The sequence below is a fragment of the Pseudorasbora parva genome, chromosome 11 (genome assembly GCF_024679245.1).
Source record: "Pseudorasbora parva isolate DD20220531a chromosome 11, ASM2467924v1, whole genome shotgun sequence".
In the NCBI taxonomy this organism is placed as follows: domain Eukaryota; kingdom Metazoa; phylum Chordata; class Actinopteri; order Cypriniformes; family Gobionidae; genus Pseudorasbora; species Pseudorasbora parva.
Window position 1 is genome coordinate 11,791,429 of NC_090182.1, and position 21,235 is coordinate 11,812,663.

The 21,235-nt window shown below is 38.8% G+C and overlaps 1 protein-coding gene and 1 long non-coding RNA gene across 2 annotated transcripts in view; one reads left to right on the top strand and one right to left on the bottom strand.

Annotated features, from left to right (window-relative positions):
* The window catches only part of gfra3 (GDNF family receptor alpha 3), a 36,242-nt gene extending 18,212 nt beyond the window's left edge, over positions 1 to 18,030 (bottom strand). The window contains exons 1-4 of the mRNA XM_067457073.1: positions 17,462 to 18,030; positions 7,286 to 7,570; positions 3,481 to 3,573; positions 2,917 to 3,265 (exon numbers count right to left, since the gene is read on the bottom strand). Of these exons, the coding sequence (XP_067313174.1) occupies positions 2,917 to 3,265; positions 3,481 to 3,573; positions 7,286 to 7,570; positions 17,462 to 17,504 (770 nt within the window). The 5' untranslated portion in view covers positions 17,505 to 18,030. The remainder of the gene's footprint in view (positions 1 to 2,916; positions 3,266 to 3,480; positions 3,574 to 7,285; positions 7,571 to 17,461) is intronic.
* Positions 795 to 7,342, top strand: LOC137092684 (uncharacterized). Its single transcript, XR_010908324.1, has 3 exons — positions 795 to 901; positions 2,925 to 3,145; positions 7,214 to 7,342. It is a non-coding gene; the product is annotated as an uncharacterized lncRNA (long non-coding RNA).
* Positions 18,031 to 21,235: the final 3,205 nt, after the last annotated feature.

The following is a 21,235-nucleotide window of genomic DNA, read 5'->3' on the forward strand; positions in this document are numbered from 1 at the left end:
ACAATTTTTTTCGATGATTCCCTCTAAAAATTGATCTGTTAGTGTTGCCGTGGGACAGTGTTATTTTAGAATTGTATTATTGGTCACACTTTAGATTAGGGTCCAATTCTCAATAATAGCTAACTATTAACTACGAATTTCGCCTCAAACTCCTAATTGCTGCTTATTAATAGTTGGTAAGGCAGTTGTTAAGTTTAGATATTGGTAGGATTAAGGGTTGTAGAATAAGGTCGTACAGAATAAGGCTTTAACATGTGCTTTAAAAGTATTAATAAACAGCCGATATTCTAATAATATGCATGCTAATCAGCAAGTTAATTGTGAGATTCTGAGATTATTTTATTTCTGATTTATTTAATTTAATGGAAACAATTATAGTTTTAGTTAACAATAACAACGCTGCATATATATTCAGTCTATAGGTGTGTAGTGTTTCTTTACAAAGTGATGTCGCCAACTAGGGGCCTGGCATGGATAATGCAGCGTTTTTTAAAATAGTTTTCGTGAATAATTTGAACAGCGTTGTCAGTAAGTGAAAATTGCAATGGAAATCTTATACATTTTTAGTACATTGTTGTCACTTAAACATACCCTTGGTATATGAATAATGTAGTTTCCTAATATTTTTTAAAGGACTGCCTCAATTGAGATAACAAGCCACACTAACTAAAATGTGTCCATGTTGAAGGTTAGTGCCTGCATTTTCCAAACATTTCTAATTTTTATCCTTGTTTAAATACACAGTGGTTGTGTCTAATCATATAGCATGTGACCTGTTGTCCTTTCTTCCATCCAGCTCAGCATGTTCAGTGCTATTAATGATGCTTAGATAAGCACTTCTGCCCGAGACATCTGTTTCTAGAAGAAGATAAAAGGGAAGTCTTGTACTTCAAGAAGAAAGGTAGAAATTATCATGCTGTGCTGTTATCAAAGCTGAGGTTTGTCTAGTTTGAATGAGGGGTAGAACATCTGATGACAGTGTGGTATGTCAGAATCAGTTACACAAATTGGATCTTTTAAAAAGATTGTTTCAAAGAACTGATTCAGCAGATCTTTACATCATCATGTGGTCTCTGACATTCTGTTGTGGCATGTTACGTGCTCTAAAACATTTAAAGACAGGCATACTGTATATAGCCATTTATATATATATATATTTTCAATAAAGGTTTGGTGTTGTCCTGTGTTCCCAGCACAGTTTGTTACAGCCATGATTCAGGGTACATTTACATGACAATGTTGTACTAAAAAGGTTTTTCCTTTGCATTTTTCACTTACAGAGAACACTATTGTCGAAACGATCCTTGTTCTCACGGATCCACGACTAAACTGTACTCTGTTGGACTGGGTAAACCCAGCCTGATCGGCCGTCGATTTGATTTCCCCCTGCAGCTCAGTCTAGAAACCTGCACATATATTTCTACTGTTTCTGTTACACTTTTGCGGGAACTAATCACAGACTGGCTTATGCACCTGGTTGGCTACTGGCGGGTTTAACACGATGACGGATAGAGAAGCGATGGGTCGTTGCTTATTGATCACACCTCTTATGATCTGACTGGTTGAAAGACTAATCGATAGCGTACAGTCATTTGAATTATGCTCGTTGATCACGCCTCTTGTGCAGTAGAAAATACAGAACAGACTCCCCAGACCAATGTTCATTCTTAAATTGAGCTTGGTCTGGTGATAGCCAGACAAGTATTCTGTTACATTGTAAATAAACACTGCATTCCTATAGGCTGAACACGTAATACGTATGTGCAAGACAACCCCGTTTTCACATTTACATTTTTTTGTAGTTTACATGGAGACGATAACTATCTTTTTCAAAAACCCGTTTTCATGCCCCCAAAACACATTTGTCATGAAAATGAACGTCCAAAAAGTTGTTCAAAGTGGTTCAAACATTTTCTGAAAACGATTTTTCTGAATACAGTTATTGTCTCCGTGTAAACTACAAAAACATTCATGTGTAAAAACGGTGATGTCATGCGCATGCATATTACCTGTTCAGTCTATAGGTGTGTTGTGTTACTTTACAAAGTGGCATCGCCAACTACTGGCCTGGCATTAATAATGCAGCATTTTAGTTTCCGTGAATCATTTTGACAGCGTTGTCTGCAAGTGAAAATTCCAATGGAAATCTTTTCCATTTTTCACGTAAACATACTCTAAGAACCTAAATGTAATTAGCATTTTAAAATTAAATACATTAATGTACAAATCTAGGTTGAAAATAAAATGCTGTTCATTAAAATTCTATCTATATGTGTTTTAACATACATATTTTGACGTATATACACGATCATTCAAAAGCTTGCTAAGATTTTTTTTTATGTTGAAAATCTCTTATCCTCACTAACGCTACATTTATTTGATCAAAAATACTGTTAAAAATAATATTGTGAAATATAACTACAATATAAAAGTTTTTTTCTCCTATTTTAATACATTTTAGTACATTTCTTAATGTTGTTGAAAACAGTTGTGCTGCTTAATATTTAGTTTTTATCGGTTTACATTTGATGAATAGAAAGTTCAAAAGGACAGCATTTATTTCAGCTAGAATGTTTTGTAACATAAATGTCTTAACTGTCACTTTTGATCAGTTTAAAACATCCTTGATAAATAGGAAATCATTTCTTTCTGAAAAAAATCTTACTGACCTTTAAACATTTGAACGGAATAGGCAGTAACCATATTTCAGATACGTTTTATTTGTAACATTTCTGGTATTAAAGACTTTTGACATATCAGAAAAAGATTTGGTTTGGTCAAATGAGACTTGTTGACTTGATCTAAATTAGTTCTGTTTATAAATGAAGAATTCAACCAGTTCAGCTGATTCATTTAAAATATCTAAATCTAAAATTGTATGATGTAGCTCCAGCTGCTAACAGACACGTATCTCACCTGCACAGGTTGTCTTTGAGGCAGTAACTCTCCAGATGAAGGCAGTTGGGCTGACCGTCTCGCTCTTCATATGAACAGGAGGGCACGATGGTTTTTCTCCTTCTCTCCCCACATAGAGTGTCCGAACAGGGGCAAAATAAGACACCAAAGCTGTACTCCTCGGGAACACGGTCTAGGAACCGCCGCAGGGCCCGGTGACATTTGTGCCGGTTACAGTGGTTCGTGCCAGGTATGATCTTAGTGCAAGCTAACGCATACTCAGAACGCAGAGAACCACACTTCTCATACAACCCACAGTCCTGAGCTGCTTTCAGACACTGGTTCTGATCCGTCAGAGGAAGCGACGACACTGAGAAAGAGGAAAAGAGACTTTCAATTAAGTGTCCAAATACTTTTTGTGCTTGGTATAAAGCAGTATGTCATGCTTTTCATATTGCACCCATAAATTCAACAGCAACACAACAAGGAAAACACTATTAAACACAAACATGCAAACATACAGCGATACACTGCGTCCATCATCACAGTGCATTCAGCTGCGGTGGAAACACATTTTATTTGTACCTGAAACTATTGAGGCTAGTTTTGATGTTTCAGTATTTCTCACAAGTTCCAGTTCAATTTCTTCATATGGGGACGTCTCAATGTCATCATAACCTGCAATATATACATACACACACACACACCATAAGACATCAGATTGTTTGAGGCTAATTAAGCACACCTTATCATTACACCTAATTAACAGCACTGCATATAATCAAATTGCAGAGATCATAAGACATTTCTTTGATGATGATTCGCATAATACTCACATATTTTAATAAGGTCAATGTTTGTGATTTATGCATTTGTTGAACTGTCAGTCCACAGATTCAGGGGTCTGGACTCTGGAGTTAAAAGTTAAAATAGCGACGAGTCTATTTGTATCACACAACCCTAAGGACACTGCATGTCGAGATACGAGTATGGAACCACACACACACACACACACACACACACACACACACACAAGATTGTACAGTATATTTGCTCCTGTTGGGACTTTCTGTTTATATATATAAGGATGAAAAGGATTAATTAATAAGGATTGTCTTAGTTTTGCTACATAAATCATTCACTTACATTGATTCGCGACACGGAGGGGTTTTTGCATCACTCTGAAGGGTTTATTCTGACAAAAATAACTGGTTGGATGTACATTATCCCGCGTGTTGCACTGCTATATTTTATTAGGTCTTTAAACACAAAGCTTCGAACTAGACTAGATGATAAGTTCAAACTAGACAGACATTTAAGGGATACGGTACACACATACCACTTATTACACAGCATTTCGCCACATAAATAATTATGGGGTTAAAGGTGCACTATGCAACTTTCCGTCCACTGGAGGGCGCCTATTCAAAACAAAGGCGTAGTTTGATGAAGTTTGAGCGCAGTATCTTCAGACATGGTCTTCACCTCACAGCCGGTGGAAAATAGGACTCGGGCAGAAATCATGTTCATGGTTGCGGTTATTAACGTTACTGTAGTGTGAAGCAGAAGCAGGACCGAGTGTTGTGGAGCTGAGCATGGCCGCTGGAGCGATTGTTACACAAACACACGGTTCGCGAGCACCGGGACTTTTATTATGAAGGGACACAGTCGCCGTTGCGTTGCGGGCAAATCGACGGGCGCCTGCAGGTTCCGCTTTTCTGGTCATGAGGTAAAGCAGCTCTGTTTATCATATTAGAAACACTTAAGTGTGTTTAAAATGATTTGATGACGTTACTCTGTCCGTTCGCTCGGCGCTGCTGTGACATGTTCACACTGCTGAGAGAAAAGCGCTTGTGGAGAATAAAACCGTGGGTAACGCAGATATGACGCGATTGACAGGCGACTCGCTCAAACGCTATGCTGAAACGTTCCGGTCCTTGGTTAAAATAGCAATTGTCTCACAATTTACAAATAGTTGGAAACATTTTGGATATTGTAAGTACTCAACTGAACAAAATATATAACACTGGTCTAGTGGTTTTCGGATATTTTACTGCAAAAATACTACATAGTACACCTTTAAGAGATATTGATTTTTTGAGTTTTATAATCTTACCTGTTTGTTATCTTATAATCCATTACAGTATACAAAACAATCGTGAGTCAGCAATACCCGTATAACATAATTAAAACAAAATATTGATTTGAGTTTCTGATTGGCGTGATTAACCAATCAGAATCAAGTATTCCACAGAGCTGTGTAATAACATTATTTAATGCACTATGAGCAAACAATGAACAGTTGTATTTTTATTATCTAATGTTAAGAAATATTAATAAATAATGTAAAAAATGTATTGCTCATTGTTAGTTAATACATTAAGTAATTTTGAACGAGACCTTATTGTAAAGTGTTACCTATGTGTCTATGTAAAAGCACTTGCATGAATTATCGCAGAGTATGAAATGCACTACAGTTGTTATATAAATAAGCCTAAAATCTATCATAGACTCTATGCCTAACAACGCCCTAGTAACCACCCAGAACACCTTAGTCACCTCCTGAATACCCAAGCAACATCTTAAAATGCCTTAGCAATAGATTAGCAATCCACTAATATTTTCTTTAAAAAGACTTGTTATACTTAACACTTAGCCTAACCCCAAAACGCACATTGTGACATTTCACGAGCCTGTTACTTTTGTGACAACATCCCCAGGAGGAGGGTTTTGTCAGGTTGTTTTCTGAATCATTTTCTGAAATTTTGGTCATCTGAACATGCCCACACACACTCAGACTCTTCAGACAAATGCAAACAGGCAGAATCCCTCCTGTCATCTTGTTCGTGCTGACACACACGCCACATTTTAATCTACCGAGGCCCTACATCAAGTGTGCTACATTCACAATTACATGCCTTGCGTATTCTGCCGCAGACGGTTTTCATTTGCAGAAGAACACTTGACATTTCCAGTTGATGTGTTTTAAAAGCACTTATTTCTGAGACTGCCGATCAGCCCGGGCCCTTCTGGCCCCTGCGGCCCCTGCGCTACACTCAGACACATGACGAGTCCGCTGCTGGAGAAGCCTGGGATTAGTCAGCATTTACAACAACTCTTGATGAGTCGCTGTGGGAAACCATCTTCCTGTATCATACGATTTAATATTAATAAGCCATATTGGGTGGGAATATGGACTCCGATTCAATTAATTTTGCAGCCGTGCCTTGACGATCCCACCAGCATGCTGTAATCTCTTTTTCTCATGAGCAAACACACAAGACGGAACCAGACACCCTCGACGGAACGAAGCAAATTCCGGTTCCTGCATGCATGCGTCTGTCCCGCCGAGCGTAATGAACAGATGAGGGAATGGCGAAATTAATCACGATACCACTGTCACTGAGCCAGTCGTTTGTTTAGTGTCTGACTGGGTTTTATGCCTCCTTGCCATTTCATACACACATTACTGAGCAGTCATTAAATGCTATTACTGCCTAAATCTAAATCCTCTGGTAGCTCACTCAACACTCTCATTAAAGCGTTTTGGCATGTCCTGAAAGAACATAATGAACAGCATCCAGTGAGATCTGCGAGTTCACTGTTTATGACCGGCAGAACAAAGGCAGTCATTTTGAAATTGATTTAACTGAATTCTTTATGCATGACTTTTCTCTGGAGCTACCTACTCTTTCTTATACTTTCTTATTCGCTTTCTTTAAACCTGCTCCTTTCATCATGACGTTCACCGGTTCGGGAATTGCTGGACATGAGCCGCTCAGTCAGAGAATATTCTTGGGAGTCTTAAAAAAACATGAAACTGCATTAGCAATGCATTTAACTTCTATAAAGTGAAATATTTTTGAGTGAAACTGAATATTCGGCATATGCTTATATATTACACACTAGCGTTCAAAAGTGTGGGGTCTGTAAGATTTTTAATGCTTTTGAAAGACGTTTCTTCAGCTCACCAAGGCTGCTTTATTTTAGAACAGCAAAAACAGTAATCCTGTGAAATATTATTACATTTTAAAATCATTGTTTTAATTTAAAAGTGTAATGTATTCCTAAAGCTGAATTTTCAGCATCATTACTCCAGTCTTGTCACATGATCCTTCAGAAATCATTTTAAAATGCTAATTTGCCGCTCATTATTATCAGTGTTGAAAACAGTTGAGTTGCTTAATATTTTATTGCAAACCATTATGCATTTTTTTCTTTGCTGAATAGAAAAACTATATAGATGAATTTAAAATCAATAATTTTCATTCAATTTTCACAGGAAATATTGTTTTAAAACTTTTTTTTTCTCCCACAGACCCCCCAGAACCTTCTTTTCCTGTGGTTGATAATAGTCACAAAAGGTAAACACTCCCTCTGAAAGCCTTACCCTGTGGAAAACGGATGGTCCAGTAAACGCTCAGGCACTGCTGTTCCATGCGAGCCCCTCGCTGACACTTGCAGTCTTGCAGGGCCTGATAATGCATGAGGTTGTTCTGGGCATCGACGCAGGCCTGCCGCGCCTCCAGGCTCAGGGGAGCCACCGCCTCCTCGTCCACACAGTACTCCAGGTGCCGGAACTGTCGCTTACACTCCGGGTCCATCACGCAATCCTGTACAGCCTCTATGCAGTCCACAGTCCCGGGGAACACCGGCACCACAGAGGGAACAGACCCTGGAGGATTGTGAGTAAAGTCATTTTTTGAAATCAGTTAAAGTATTTATTAACAATATGCTTTACCAATGAGCTAATTGATTTTGCAGACAGCATTTGGCTTCGCAGACAGACATTTGGCCACAGTTTTAAGCAGACCCAGATGGAATCACACTTTTTATATATATATATATATATATAAAGTTAGCCAAGCTGAACTTTGAATGTTGGCTGTTGTCTGATTGAAATTGAATCATTACAGTCCTATTGGTTAAAGGGTTAGTTCACCCAAAAATTTAATTGATGTCATTAATGACTCACCCTAATGTCGTTCCACAAGGATATTTTATATTTTAGTCCCAGAGCATATGCAGTCTATGCACACTATACTGTCCATGTCCAGAAAGGGAATAAAAACATCATCAAAGTAGTCCATATGTGACATCAGTTGGTTGATTAGAATCTCTTGAAGCATCGAAAATACATTTTGGTCCAAAAATAATAAAAAATACAACTTTATTCTTCTCTTCCGTGTCTATTTTCAAACCTCAACTAAAGATTCAAACGGCCATGAATCAGTGATTCGGATCACCAATGTCATGTGATTTCAGCAGTTTGGATCACGTGTCAAATAGCCTGACGTGGTCATACTCAATTCTAGTCAGAATATGAGTCTGAAACTGCTCCATTGGGCTGTGATTATGGGGCGTGTTACAACCGAACTAGGAAAGACCTCAATTGGATAGACCTACAACCAATCAGAGCAATGAAGCGACGCATTGTCAAATGTCAACAGAGCTCAACTGCACTGTGTTGCCAAGTCCGCGTTTTTTTCCGCAGTTTGTTTTCTATGTCCGTGGGTTGAAGCGACTATTATGTGATATATAGACTCATGAGTGCGAATTTTAGCAGGCATCCTTGCCAAAATAACACACATTTTACCCCCCAAACGCCATTTTTTCCCCGCAGAACCCCCCGAGAAGCTATTGTTTAGGGATAGTAGTTGGCGGGTTTTGTTGTAAAAACTTGGCAACCCTGTCTGCACACACGCTGAAATCAGGCTGGAATACACAATATTTGCCGGTGTTGTAAAAAAAATTAAATAATTTAATGATACACAGAGTACTTACCCAACATATGATCATCATTTCTGAGAGAAATTGTGAAGGTGAATGCAGATACAAACAAGCTCTCCGTTTAGGATTCGAACAAATATAATCCAAGCCCCTTTGATGACGTGCATGATTACGTTACTGTTGATCATCTGTCCGTCATCGGCTAAAGCCCGGCCTGATGATTTCATTGGTCTGAACAGTTTCTGTTCGGGGATAATTACTCCTCTATGGAGCAAGGCCAGACCGAACTGTCTGACCTAAAAATGTTGTGGGCGGGGCTAAGTTCAGCTGGAATCCAGGCTACTTGTCAAACTGCCAAACTGCTAAAAATCACGTGACATTGGCAATCCGAATCATTGATCGACTTACTGATTCATGGCCATTTGAATCTTTATTTGAGGTTTGAAAAAAAAACGCGGAAGAGAAGACAATGCTGAATAAAGTCATAGTTTTTGTTATTTTTTGACCAAAATGTATTTTCGATGCTTCAAGAGATTCTAATTAACCAACTGATGTCACATATGGACTACTTTGATGATGTTTATTCCCTTTCTGGACATGGACAGTATAGTGGGCATAGACTGCATATGCTCTTGGACTAAAATATAAAATATCCTTAACTGTGTTCATTTATGAAATCAAATTCATTTTTGGGCTAACTCCTTTAATAAAAATTTGGTCATTTTGGCAAAAATATTATTAAATGAATATGAAAAGGGGCCAGGGTTATGTAGGACGTTGTAAATGAGTGGCATTCCAATTCTTTGGAATTCTGATTCTGACACATTAAAGTTTCTGGATTTTCATCTGTTTCTCTATAATAAAGCACAGTTATAATATCTGCATTCAACACGCATAGAAAACATTCTGACAGTGACCATGTAAAAATGGAGATCAAAGTCCCTTAACTTCCACCCAAAGGCAGAATTAATAATGTGTAAAATAATTTAAAAGAGACCTCTCCTCTGAAGGGGAATTTGCCGGCTCGCAATTGCAAGAGGACAGATAACCTAAACGAGCAGAAAATCTTCATTCGACAACGCCATACATCAAGAGTTTCAACCCGAGTCCTTGACAACAGACACTTTGTGCTTTGTGTCCATTCTCAAGCTCAATCCTGACATATGTCAACTCTAGAGACCCTCGCCGTCAGCCGGGGTCTCGGGGTGACCTGAGGGGGAACTGTGACAGGGCTGTGTAATTTCATGGCTACGTTTGCTGTTTTTCATTAAGTAGCAACAGAAAAAGCCTTGCACTTCTGTAGAAGCATGAGACATGTGTTTCTTTTTCTTGTATTGCACCCCCCCTGACCCCCATCCCCCTTTGTGTCTGTTTTCCTTCGCGGCGGCAGGGACTGTAATTGCACTAGGCCTCATTTTAAAGCGTGTGGTGATTGAGAACCCACGGCTGTGGCCAGCAGACTAAACGTTGGTCATGGCTTAGGACTGCACTACCACAAAATGGCACCTCCGTCCACAGCTCATGGAGCAATGATCCATGCATGAAAGTCTATCTACTGTGGCGGTCTAAGTTAAACAGACAAGTAAACACACTTTGATCTCGCACATCTTTGATAAACAGTTTTAAATGTAAAGGCAGGTGTTCGTTCTGCAACTGTTTTCATTTTTCTTCTTAAAGATGAAGTGCATCATTGCTGCACCTCTGGTGGCATAAAGCAGAACTGCACAATGAATTACTGTTTTCAAACAGGTTTTCCACTTGCCCTCAGATAGCCACGCCCTAAACTCACACCATTGGTTGAGTCAATGCTGTTGTGTTGTGTTGTGTTAGTTTTCAGTCAACCACTGAATGTCTTTACACTGCATATAAAGATTGCATACGAGAATGTATTTTAACATGAAAATACACAAACTCAGTGACTAATAGTAAAAGGAAAATATTAAAGCAATTTAGGTCCGCTAATAGATTAAACAATATCATTGACTAAAGGCCCACTGTGTTGACGTAACATCCACTAAAACAGGGAGACAGGACAGGATAAGCCAATAGCATTTTGTTTATATCACAGTTTTGCTTGGTAAAGCCGCATTTAACAGCTTATGACACCCACAGTCTAATAGATTCCCCTTTAGATTTAATATTAAACTGTTATGAAAGCAAAACATTGATCTTAATCATGCTGAGGATGTAGATGCTGCATTTTTTTCCATATTGAACTATAGTGGGAAAAGGCTCATTTTAAGCTTCATAGGGTATAAAATGTAAATAAAATTAAAAAAAGAAAAAGAAAATATATAACCAATTTTGGGTGTGTACATTTGCCTTAAAATATTAAAATATGTGGGTCATATTGAGCCATGAAGATCATGTGTAAAAACATCACTGTGTTGAACTTTGCGGTCATGTTCATAACCCTAAATGAGGAAAAAGACACAAAATGTCAAGAACCCCCCCCCCCCCCCCCCCCAACTCAAAAATCAAATTGGGTCAAATTGACCCGCAACATAACACGAGTGTTAAGCTGTTACTAACTGTTACTAGAGTCTTTGTAGTTTGAAATTGCATTTTATGTCCAGACCAGAGCTGATTCATTTGCCCCAATGGAAGCATATTTATGCTGTTTGAATGCAGCTTTAGCATCTATTTATAATGTAGGGGGCGGGGCAATTTGGATTCTTTTGATTTAACAGAAAATCTGATGAGAAGCTGAAGTGCAGAGTGATGTCATCAAAATCCTTCATCCATATTGGCGAAGTGAGAGATTGTACGTTGACAACGCTTATATCTTTTAAATGTGAATTGTTTTGGAGCACACTAGCTTATAGATAACAGTCAGGCTAACATATTAATATCAAAAGCAAAACAAAAAATATTTTTAGATAATATAAAATGATTTATGTTTGAATTAATAAATAATGCACTTTAATAAATTATGAATTTATTCATTTCAGGGTTATTATAGGTAACTAAAACCATTAAAAAAGTTTTACTTGAAATAAAATAACTGAATTACTGCAACTGCAACATTTCTCCTTTAGTTTGTTCCTGTACTAAAATAACTATAACATATTTTTGATTTGATAAAAAATTTCTAAAATTAAAAAACTAATAAAAATGACAAAAAAACAAAATATATCTAAAACTTTCAAATGAAAACAAAACATACAATAAAATCATTCAATATATATATAAAATATAATATTCAATTTCTACTAAAATAACACTGATTAATATTTATATTTATTCATATTTATTTTATTAATATTTAAAGTTTTCAAGACATGCTCATGGCATTAGAGGCTGAAAAATAGCGAGACATAATGCAACAGCATACACTCTAAAAAATTGTGAGTAAAAAACAACCCAATGTTGGGTCAAATATGGACTAACCCAGCAGTTGGGTTGTTTTAAGCAAATATTTAACCCAACCGCAGGATTAAAACAAACCAATTGCTGGGTTAAAACAACCCAATTGCTGGGTTAGTCCATATTTGACCCAACATTGGGTTAAAACAACCCAGCCTTTTTTAGAGTGTATCTACATCAGACAGAATGCATACATTTTTTGTTGTGGACTGTTGACCAGTCACCAATAGGTGTTGACCACCTATTACATGTTTTACTCATCTGCCACAATAATGTCTTTAAATGATCTCCTTTTGGGGGCTATTCTCACTCAGCAGTATGTGATTCATTTATCATAATGCAATGACTCAAATTAATGCATACTATTATATAGTTTATTCAAATTTCATTGTACAATTGTAAATACTATTTGATGAATGAACTATCCAAATGATAGCATAGCAAGTTTATTTACTATTATAAAATCAATATATAAAAATATCTAAAATGTCACATTTTTGGGTCTTTTACTTTTCAGAGAACAATGAGCGATTCAGGGACCGAAGAGTGCACAGAGGAGTCAAAAAGTGAGTGATGAGCAAGAAAGAAACAGAAAGAAAGAAAGTAAACAGAATGACAGACAGCAGACGCCTCACACAATAGGAAACCGTCTCAGTATGGAGGCTGATGGCAATCAAACACATGCTGGCCGGGTATTACGAGATATGTGTGTGTGTGTGTGCGTGCAGTAAAATCACATTTAACAAGTGACAGTGACACACACACACACACTTACACACACCTTGAGGCTTTAAGTCTCATGCACACACTGAGAGAGAACGACAGACACAATTTCTGCAGTGAAGCTCAGCTGTACAGGGGAGTGAAAAATAAAGAGGTGAGTGAAATAGAGAAAGACAGTGCGAGCGCGTACTGTAAATCTGAGTATCCTTGTGTGACTGTATTTATGGTCGGCGACAGCAAACCGGCTCCAGCTGTCGATACACGCCGGTCTAACGTGATTAACTAATCAATGCGTAGCGTACAGTGGTCTGAACCTCTGTGGTAAACCGAGCACCACTATATCAAGATACATATCAAGAAAACGTCTGTTATGTCGATCCACACAAAACTGAAGAATCCATCAGCTAAATTACAGCATGACACATCTCAGGGCCCAAACCAACAATTTAGACAAATTACTGAACAAAAACGTACACAAACAGAACCCTCGTATCCTTTTAAAACAGTAAATGAGTGAGTTTCAGCACAAGAATGACACGCGAAGGAATGAAAAAGAAGCCATTGACGCTCTATTTAAGTATATCTCTGACAGTAAATACGCTCGTGTTTGATATAGGCCTACAGACTTTCAGCACACACTGTTATTTGCTGCATTGAGGGTTTTGTCAAATGTGGGTCAGAGCGCCGTATCTATTCACTATTGGTGACACGTCACATCAAAGCATGACGGTGGTATTAAAAGAACCGGGTCGGATGGGCCCGCCTGATTGACACTGAGGAGAAACGGAAGACAATCCGAGAGCCCCGGGAGGAAGGAGTTCAGTGCAGGGACGTGATGCTGAGACGGTCCTAAATCACAGCGCTCAGCGCCTTTAATGAAAATTGGCTACAACATCATCATAAAAGCCGTGTGCGAGTGGAGCTCACGCACACACATGCTCGCGCACTCTCTCTCTCTCTCTCTCTCTCTCTCTCTCTCTCTCTCTCTCTCTCTCTCTCTCTCTCTCTCTCTCTCTCTGATTCTGTCGCTTGGCTTGAATCTTACAGTCGAGGCGAGAGAGTCCATCACCATCTGCCGTCACCGTGTTTGCCTTTCCAAATCCTGGTTATCAACAAAACACACACGCGACCCTGAAAAGACCCTAAAAGTCCCCTCATATGTGAAGAAAACATGCCCGGAGGGAAGATTATCTTTTTGTTAACCGGTCGCGCGCGGTTTATTGAACCTGTGTTCTTACCATTCCTCTTTGATTTGCTAAAAATGGCCGTGTAATTAGACTGTCCCTGGGTATGTCCTTGGCTGGGATGCATCTGAGTCCATTATGGCATATGTTTCTCCATGCAATTAATATATGCGCTGACAAAGCCCGGTTCACTTGTGTGTATTAAGCATCCCAAAACATTTCTTAACGTGCAGCTTGTGCTTTTCACAAAAATAAAATAAAAGCAAAAATGAGACGAAAGCATTATTCCAGGCATGTTTTTCCCCAGACCTGTCAGCAGCTGTCGCCGGCAAATGAGTCGAAGCTGCCAAAGTCCAGAGTTGCGCACGCGTACTTTTTCCCAAACACACCTGGCCACACTGCTGGCACGCATTCGCACATGCGCGCTCCTGCCGCGGAAAGGCTGTCAATGGACCGTTTTCAATGCGATAAAGTTTCCTCTTATTAAATCTAGCAAAGCTTTTTATGTTTCATTTTTTTAAAGGCACATTTTTAAGACTATTGCCTGTGTTGTGTTTTATACCGTGGCATTAAATTACACAAAACGGAGTGTTTCTAATACAACGTATATCATCAACTTTTATTTCAGACTCATGGTCCATTTATACTAGGATAAAGGAGTGATGTCCATTTTGACATTTTTCTCTCTTCACTCTTAAAAACAAAAGTTCCAAAAGGGGGACTTTCACAGCGATGCTCTAGAAGAAGCCTTTTTGGTTCCCCAGAGAACCTTTTAGTGAACAGTTCTTAAAATAACCAATATCTTTGCACTTTAAAGGATTAGTTCACTTCAGAATTTACATTTCTTGATAATCTACTCACCCCATGTCATCCAAGATGTTCATGTTTTCCTTTCTTCAGTTAAAAAGATATTAAGATTTCTGAAGGAAACACTCCAGGATTTAGTGGACTTCAACGGGGACCAACAGGGTTGAAGATCCGAATTTCCGTTTCAATAGAGGTTCAAAGGACTCTACACGATTTCGGCCAAGGAGTCAAGGTTTTTGGCGAAACCATCTGTCACTTTCTAAAAAATAAAATAAAAATGTAGCTACATTTTAATCAAAAACACACGTCTTGCACAGACGAATGTCATGTCATGCTTGACCTTTCTAACTGGATTACATAATGCCTGAAGTTGTGGACGTTAGTGCAAGACGAGCATTTGTGGTTAAAAAGTATATACAATTTTTTTTTTTTTAATGACATCGTTTTGCTACATAAGACACTTATTCCCCATCTGGGATCGTGTAGAGCCCTTTGAAGCTGCATTGAAACTGCAATTTGGACCTTCAAACTGCTGGACCCCATTAAAGTCTATATGGAGAAAAATCCTAAAGTGTTTTCCTCAAAAATCTTCATTTCTTTTTGACTGAAGAAAGACAATCTTGGATGACATGAGGCGAGTAAAATATCAGGAAATTTGAACTAATCCTTGATTGTAAAGTTACATTGTCAAAGGTTCTTTCATGCTTCATGGAGCCATAGATTTTTGTGGATTTTTTACTTTTGCTATTAAAAATATTTGCTGTATTTTCTGCTCACCACTTTAGAAGTTTACCCAACTACGACAACTTCCGCTTCTGAGAACCACAGGTCCATCTGAGGTCTTGTATGTTTGCACACAGTTTTCCACCTCAGGTCGCCTCTTAAAAACATATTTAAGCAGCCACGTATTTATGCAAATACACTGTGGAAATGAAATCTTTTTGCCACTTGATCTCCGTCAGGGGGTCCCTTTGCGTTCCGTGCGGCTGATATACGACCCGACCCCCAGGGATACACACAGCACGAGCGAGCACATCAAATCTGCAATCATTAACACGGCTAATAAATAAACCTGTCGATCAGCGCGCGCATTACAGCGTGTTCTCATGGCACCAGGGTGCGACAAACACCACTCATGATGATGAATGCCACTTGGGCTACAAAGCACTCGCACAAGACAATTGCAATATTGCACCGTGTCGTCCCAGGTGGGGAAAGAAAGTCAGATCGCTCAAATGTTGGTTGCTGTGCTACGGAAACTCCATGGAGCTGCCCTTTTCCAGCCTAATCTGTCTCTGTTTGTGTGTGTTCTTGCCATCACATAATTAGGATAATATTGACTGTGACAGATGTCTCATAACATACTGTTATTTGTTGACGGAATTATATTTTTAGACCTGGTCTGCACTCGGAGGAGCTCCTGGGATGTTTGAGATGTGAGGTGTGAAGACAAACTGAAAATGACTGACATAGAAATCTCACTGCTCTGTTTGGTTATTAAAAACACTATTTGTGAATGAGATGTAATCCAAAACATTAAAAAAATGATATTCTATGACAAATCTGTTAAAGTATTACCAAAGTAAGAATGCTACAATAAAATAACAGTGTTTCTTAAAGTATACACGTCTAAAAGTAAATAATATTAATAGTTAAGCTCTTTTTTGGCTTTACAACATAAAATGTTCTGGTTTTGCAAGCCACAAATAGGGATCTGGTTATATTTGGGATATTGTTTCTTAAGAGTGTACAGTGTTTGTTAAACATAATAAGGGAGTGACAGACACATCTGTTCTGCTCGGTGTACAGCACTCTAGAAAATGAAGCCTTTCTATTGTTTCAGCCCAAGCACATGGCACAGCGGTCACCCTAAAACACACCTGTGTGATAAGTTCCCATGCAATTGTAATTTAATCTGTTCAATCTAATTTAATCTGCTGTTCCGGCTTTTGCAGAATGTGATGTTCTTAATGCAATGCATGTTGCCTGTACAATATAATGCATGCACAATGTGAATCACTGTCCGATATACATGCAACGATATTAGGTTCAACTGGTAGAATCTGTTGTGTAAGAAGCACTTCAGTCTATGATATCTATATCGTGTACTCTTATAGGTCGGTCGATTTTTCTGAAATATAAATGGTGTGCTGGGTAAATCTTGTTTGTAATGTAGATTTTTATATTAATTGTGGTACGCTCTACTGTCCTGGCTTAATGATCCCCAATTGGAAACGGAAAGTGCATGTCAAGCTATCCATCTATCTTTTTTTCTTAGAAAATCTCTCTTTCTTACAATACCAAGGTTTAAAATAGTAAATCTGCCTTCTTTAATTAAAGAGCCATTCATATAAAGAAATCTATCTATCTATCTATCTATCTATCTATCTATCTATCTATCTATCTATCTATCTATCTATCTATCTATCTATCTATCTATCTATCTATCTATCTATATATATATATATATATAAATCACTTTACGTTATACATAAATATAATTTATCACAATAGTTATTCTAACAAAGTGTATTTGCAGGCAGCTCTACAAAATAAGGACATATGCACATTGTTCATTAACTTCCTTATGTAATTATGACATAATTACATAAGGAAGTTAATGAACAACGTGCATATGTCATTATTTTGTATGTCCTGTAAATACTTTATGTAAATATACTGCATAAACACTGTCATATAAAGTGTGACCCTGATGTGTCAAAATAAGTAATGGAGGCTGTTTCTAAGAGTCTCACCCTTAATGACGATCAGATTTAGAAGTATTCCCAGAAGGATCATGTCGCCTGCTGCTGGAGACGCTCGGCTGGACGGTGATGCTGCTGGGAGAATCTCGGGGAAGCGCGTCTGGAACCCCCGGATCGGTCCGACTCAGTCCGACCCACTACATCCATACAAAGGGACCAGCGTCCGACTGATAGAAATCTCCAAAACGACGTGTCCGAGAACCAATTCCAACTACAAACTTGTGCGATATCGGATGCGTTCTACTGCGTAAGGGGTGTCCGAAGAGCAGACTAATTATTTCATACAACAAATGAGGCAAAAATCACAAACTGTCAAACGCTCTAGTAGTAGATGTCCGTTATACTCGCCATCGGAGTCTTTCTAAAATAATAATCCTCGAGTTAAACGAGTACGATCATGATAGACGCGTAACCAAAGGCGCGCGTCTGATGAGCCAGTGTTTGCGTTAGTGCGCATCAGTTTAATATATGTGAGCCCGACCCCAGATGCTTGATTCCTGCTGTCCCACAGCACAATGTGCTCAATCCAGTCCTCAAAACTCAGCGGCGAATTTTACATGCATCTGCCTCGCTGTGATTGGCTCGGGCATTCTCAGGCGCATCCATGCACATTCTCTGACCAGCCTTCTGGAGAGCTGGGTCGGTGCTCCTATAGGCTATATAAATTTAGCCTGCGCTGCAAGTATCTAAGTTTGCAAGTGATTCTATCAGCAATAGTGAAATGTGGCGATAAAAAAAGGGGGACAGATCAGGTCCGCTCTTAAAAATAAAGATTTCAAAGTGACCCTTGATCCGATCACAGAATGGTAATTAAATAGTTCATAAGTTAGGATCAAGAACAATTGTAGGCTGTATACTGATATTCCAAAAGTTAATCAGATTAGCAAATTTATACAGCTTCTTATTAGTAGTGGTGGTGGTGGTGGGGGGGGGGGGGGGGTTCCACGGTAGGGGTGTAAAAGGATATTTTATAAAATATTTGTGTGATTTAATTATATAAAAAATATGTGTGACTTGAATAAACCCAGTTAATTTGGATTTAGTTTTAAATATCACTCACAAAACCATTTTTAACAGTGCAGCAAACCAGAAACATGGGAACAGGCGAGACTTCATCAAGCGAGTTCACAGGGTGTTCTGTTTCAGTTTGTTTACAAAACTCCATATTGAAAAATCCCAAAAGGCCGATGAGCTGTCCAGACCGTGGATAATACGAACACAACACTGTTAGAACTTTAGATTTTGAAGTTTAGTTGGCAGGACAACACAGAGATGCCAAGGCTGTACATTTGTTCCAATTTCAGGATTTGCGAATGAAACTTTAATGAGAATTTGATTTCTCCAAGTGGTCTGACGTCCAACAACTGCGGCTATAATCAGGGGGCTTATAGATACACATTCGGCTGATTACTGCTGTGCATGGTCATCTGTGTGTGTGTGTGACTTGCTGGGCAGACAATCATGGCCATTTAACTAATCAGAGTAAATGCCATGCAGAGCCATTGCCCTGATGATGTCACAGCTCTGGAGTCGTCACTTTGAGTGCTTCCATCTGGTTGGACTTTTTAGGGGCCAGAGAGCCACACTTCGCTTTTTCTTTAGTCCTCTCTCATTTTCAGGCAATCTGGCCCCTCTGTCTGTCCTCTTTTCAAATGTAAGATGCAGTTTTATCACCCTTTTACAAAGATCAGATGTAACTAGGTTTTTACACTTTGTGAAAATGTGAGTGGTGCTTGCCTGTGCAAAACTCACCACCACAATGTTGCAGTGATGATGAAGCTACTTTTATATATATATATATATTAGGGCTACTGCATTTTATAGTTTTTTTAAATGTATAAGTAGGTATACTAAATACTACAAAAAACACTATTTTTTTATTTTATAACTTAGTTGAAAATAGGCCTACACTGCAGGGAGTCGAATTAATTATTTCATGAACCATTAGAAAAATTCAGACTTTCCGTATGCAAATTAGAAAGGACCATTTAGGATCAGCCAATTTATTAGAATAAATCAAACTTCTAATGCTATATATATGAGAGAAACATTAACATTCTCAGAAAGAAATGGTAAAAAATGTACCTTTGGGGTAGGCCTACAACAGCTTGTCGCTGGGACAGTATACCCTTAAAAGGACATCTTTGTACCTTTTTCACCCTTAAAAGGGGCATATATTAGTGTAGCATTAAGGTAGGCAACTACTATGAACATTTTATGTGTAAAAAAGGTACAAATATTTACTTTTAAGAGTAGGCCCTACTGCCCAAGTGACAAGCTGTTGTAGGCCTTCCACTAAAGGTACACATTTAACAAAAAAAAATCAGAGACGAACCGATCGACTCACTTGAATGAATCTTTTTTTACTCAGAAGAATGAATCTTATTGAATGAATCTAAAGTTTCCACAAAAAAAGAGAGAACCATTTAGAACGATTCAATTCACTAGAATAAATAGTATTTATCTACACAACATGAGATAGATAGAACTATTTAGGACAAACCGATTCATTAGACTTTTCAACGTATGAAAGAGAGGACCATGGACGAACTTTCCAACATTAAGAGGACCATTTCAATAAAGCGTTTGGTCTCACTAAATTGCAAAAATTTTGATAAACTAATACACCATTTTGAAGTTGGGGGCGCTACTTTAACTGCTCCCCAAAAATGTTAATGTTTTGGTGGTTGCCCACAAATTCCATTTTTTACCTCAAACAGTTCAACACTTTTGCTCGGTTTTCTTTCCTCGGTCAACACAAAGATGTTCCATTCGTCTTTCCTCCCTTGTTCTCTGTTTCTCCTCTCCACTCATCCCTCGCTCAGCTCATCATTGCTTTACGATGGCCGTGACCTTTGCAGTGGCACTCCACTATCAGACTCTTATCTCACTGCCAGTGTAGCCGAGCGGTCATTTATGAGGTCACTTCACAGAAGTGGACATTAGCGATAATGTACTTCCAGTGACTCAGGTGTCACACTAAAGCGAAGGCCAGCTGTCACATGCCTGTCCTGTCTTGTGTGCACATGTGGGTTTTGTGTTGTCGAGCATTTGCTCCTGTCATTGTCAGTTCCCTCCCCCTTGTTATCTGATTAGTGTTTATTGGCCCCACCTGTGTTCCCTGATTCCCTTTTGATTTCTTCCCTTTATAAGCTCCTTGTGTTTGTCAGTCTTGGTCGGATCGTTGTTATGTTATGTACTGTCTACGTATCCCGTTCCCCTGTGATTTCTACGTGGTATGTGTTTAGTTTCCAATTATGTATTTTCTAGTTTATGTTTTCCCCCTCGTGGGTTGTTGTTTTGAGTTTATGTTTTGTTTTTGTAAATAAATTATCATTTTTCTGCACTTGAGTCCTCGCACCACTTTTCCTTTGTCTGTGACGTGACAGAACGATCCGACCAATGTCGAGGACTCAGCGGAAAAGGGTTTCGCCCCATCTACCTGCTCCTACGTTCTCGTGCCCCCACTATGAGCGCATCCTGAGGTTCCAGACCTTAGCATCCCTCCGCCAACATGGGACCGATCTGAGGAGGTTTGCGGTCAAGTTTCTTGAAGCGGCGGAGGGATTGAAGCTTAATGAGGGCCCTCTTAAGGACCTTTTCTTTTATGCGCTCGATGGGCCCATGGACTGGGTTTTTAGGAGCATGTATGATGGGGGAACTTTTGAGGCGATGGTGGAGGGTCTTGCTCGCCAGCAGGAACGAGTGGCCAAGGAGAGAAAGACAGTTCCGGTGGTCCCAGTGCCGGTGGGTCGTGTGCCGGTG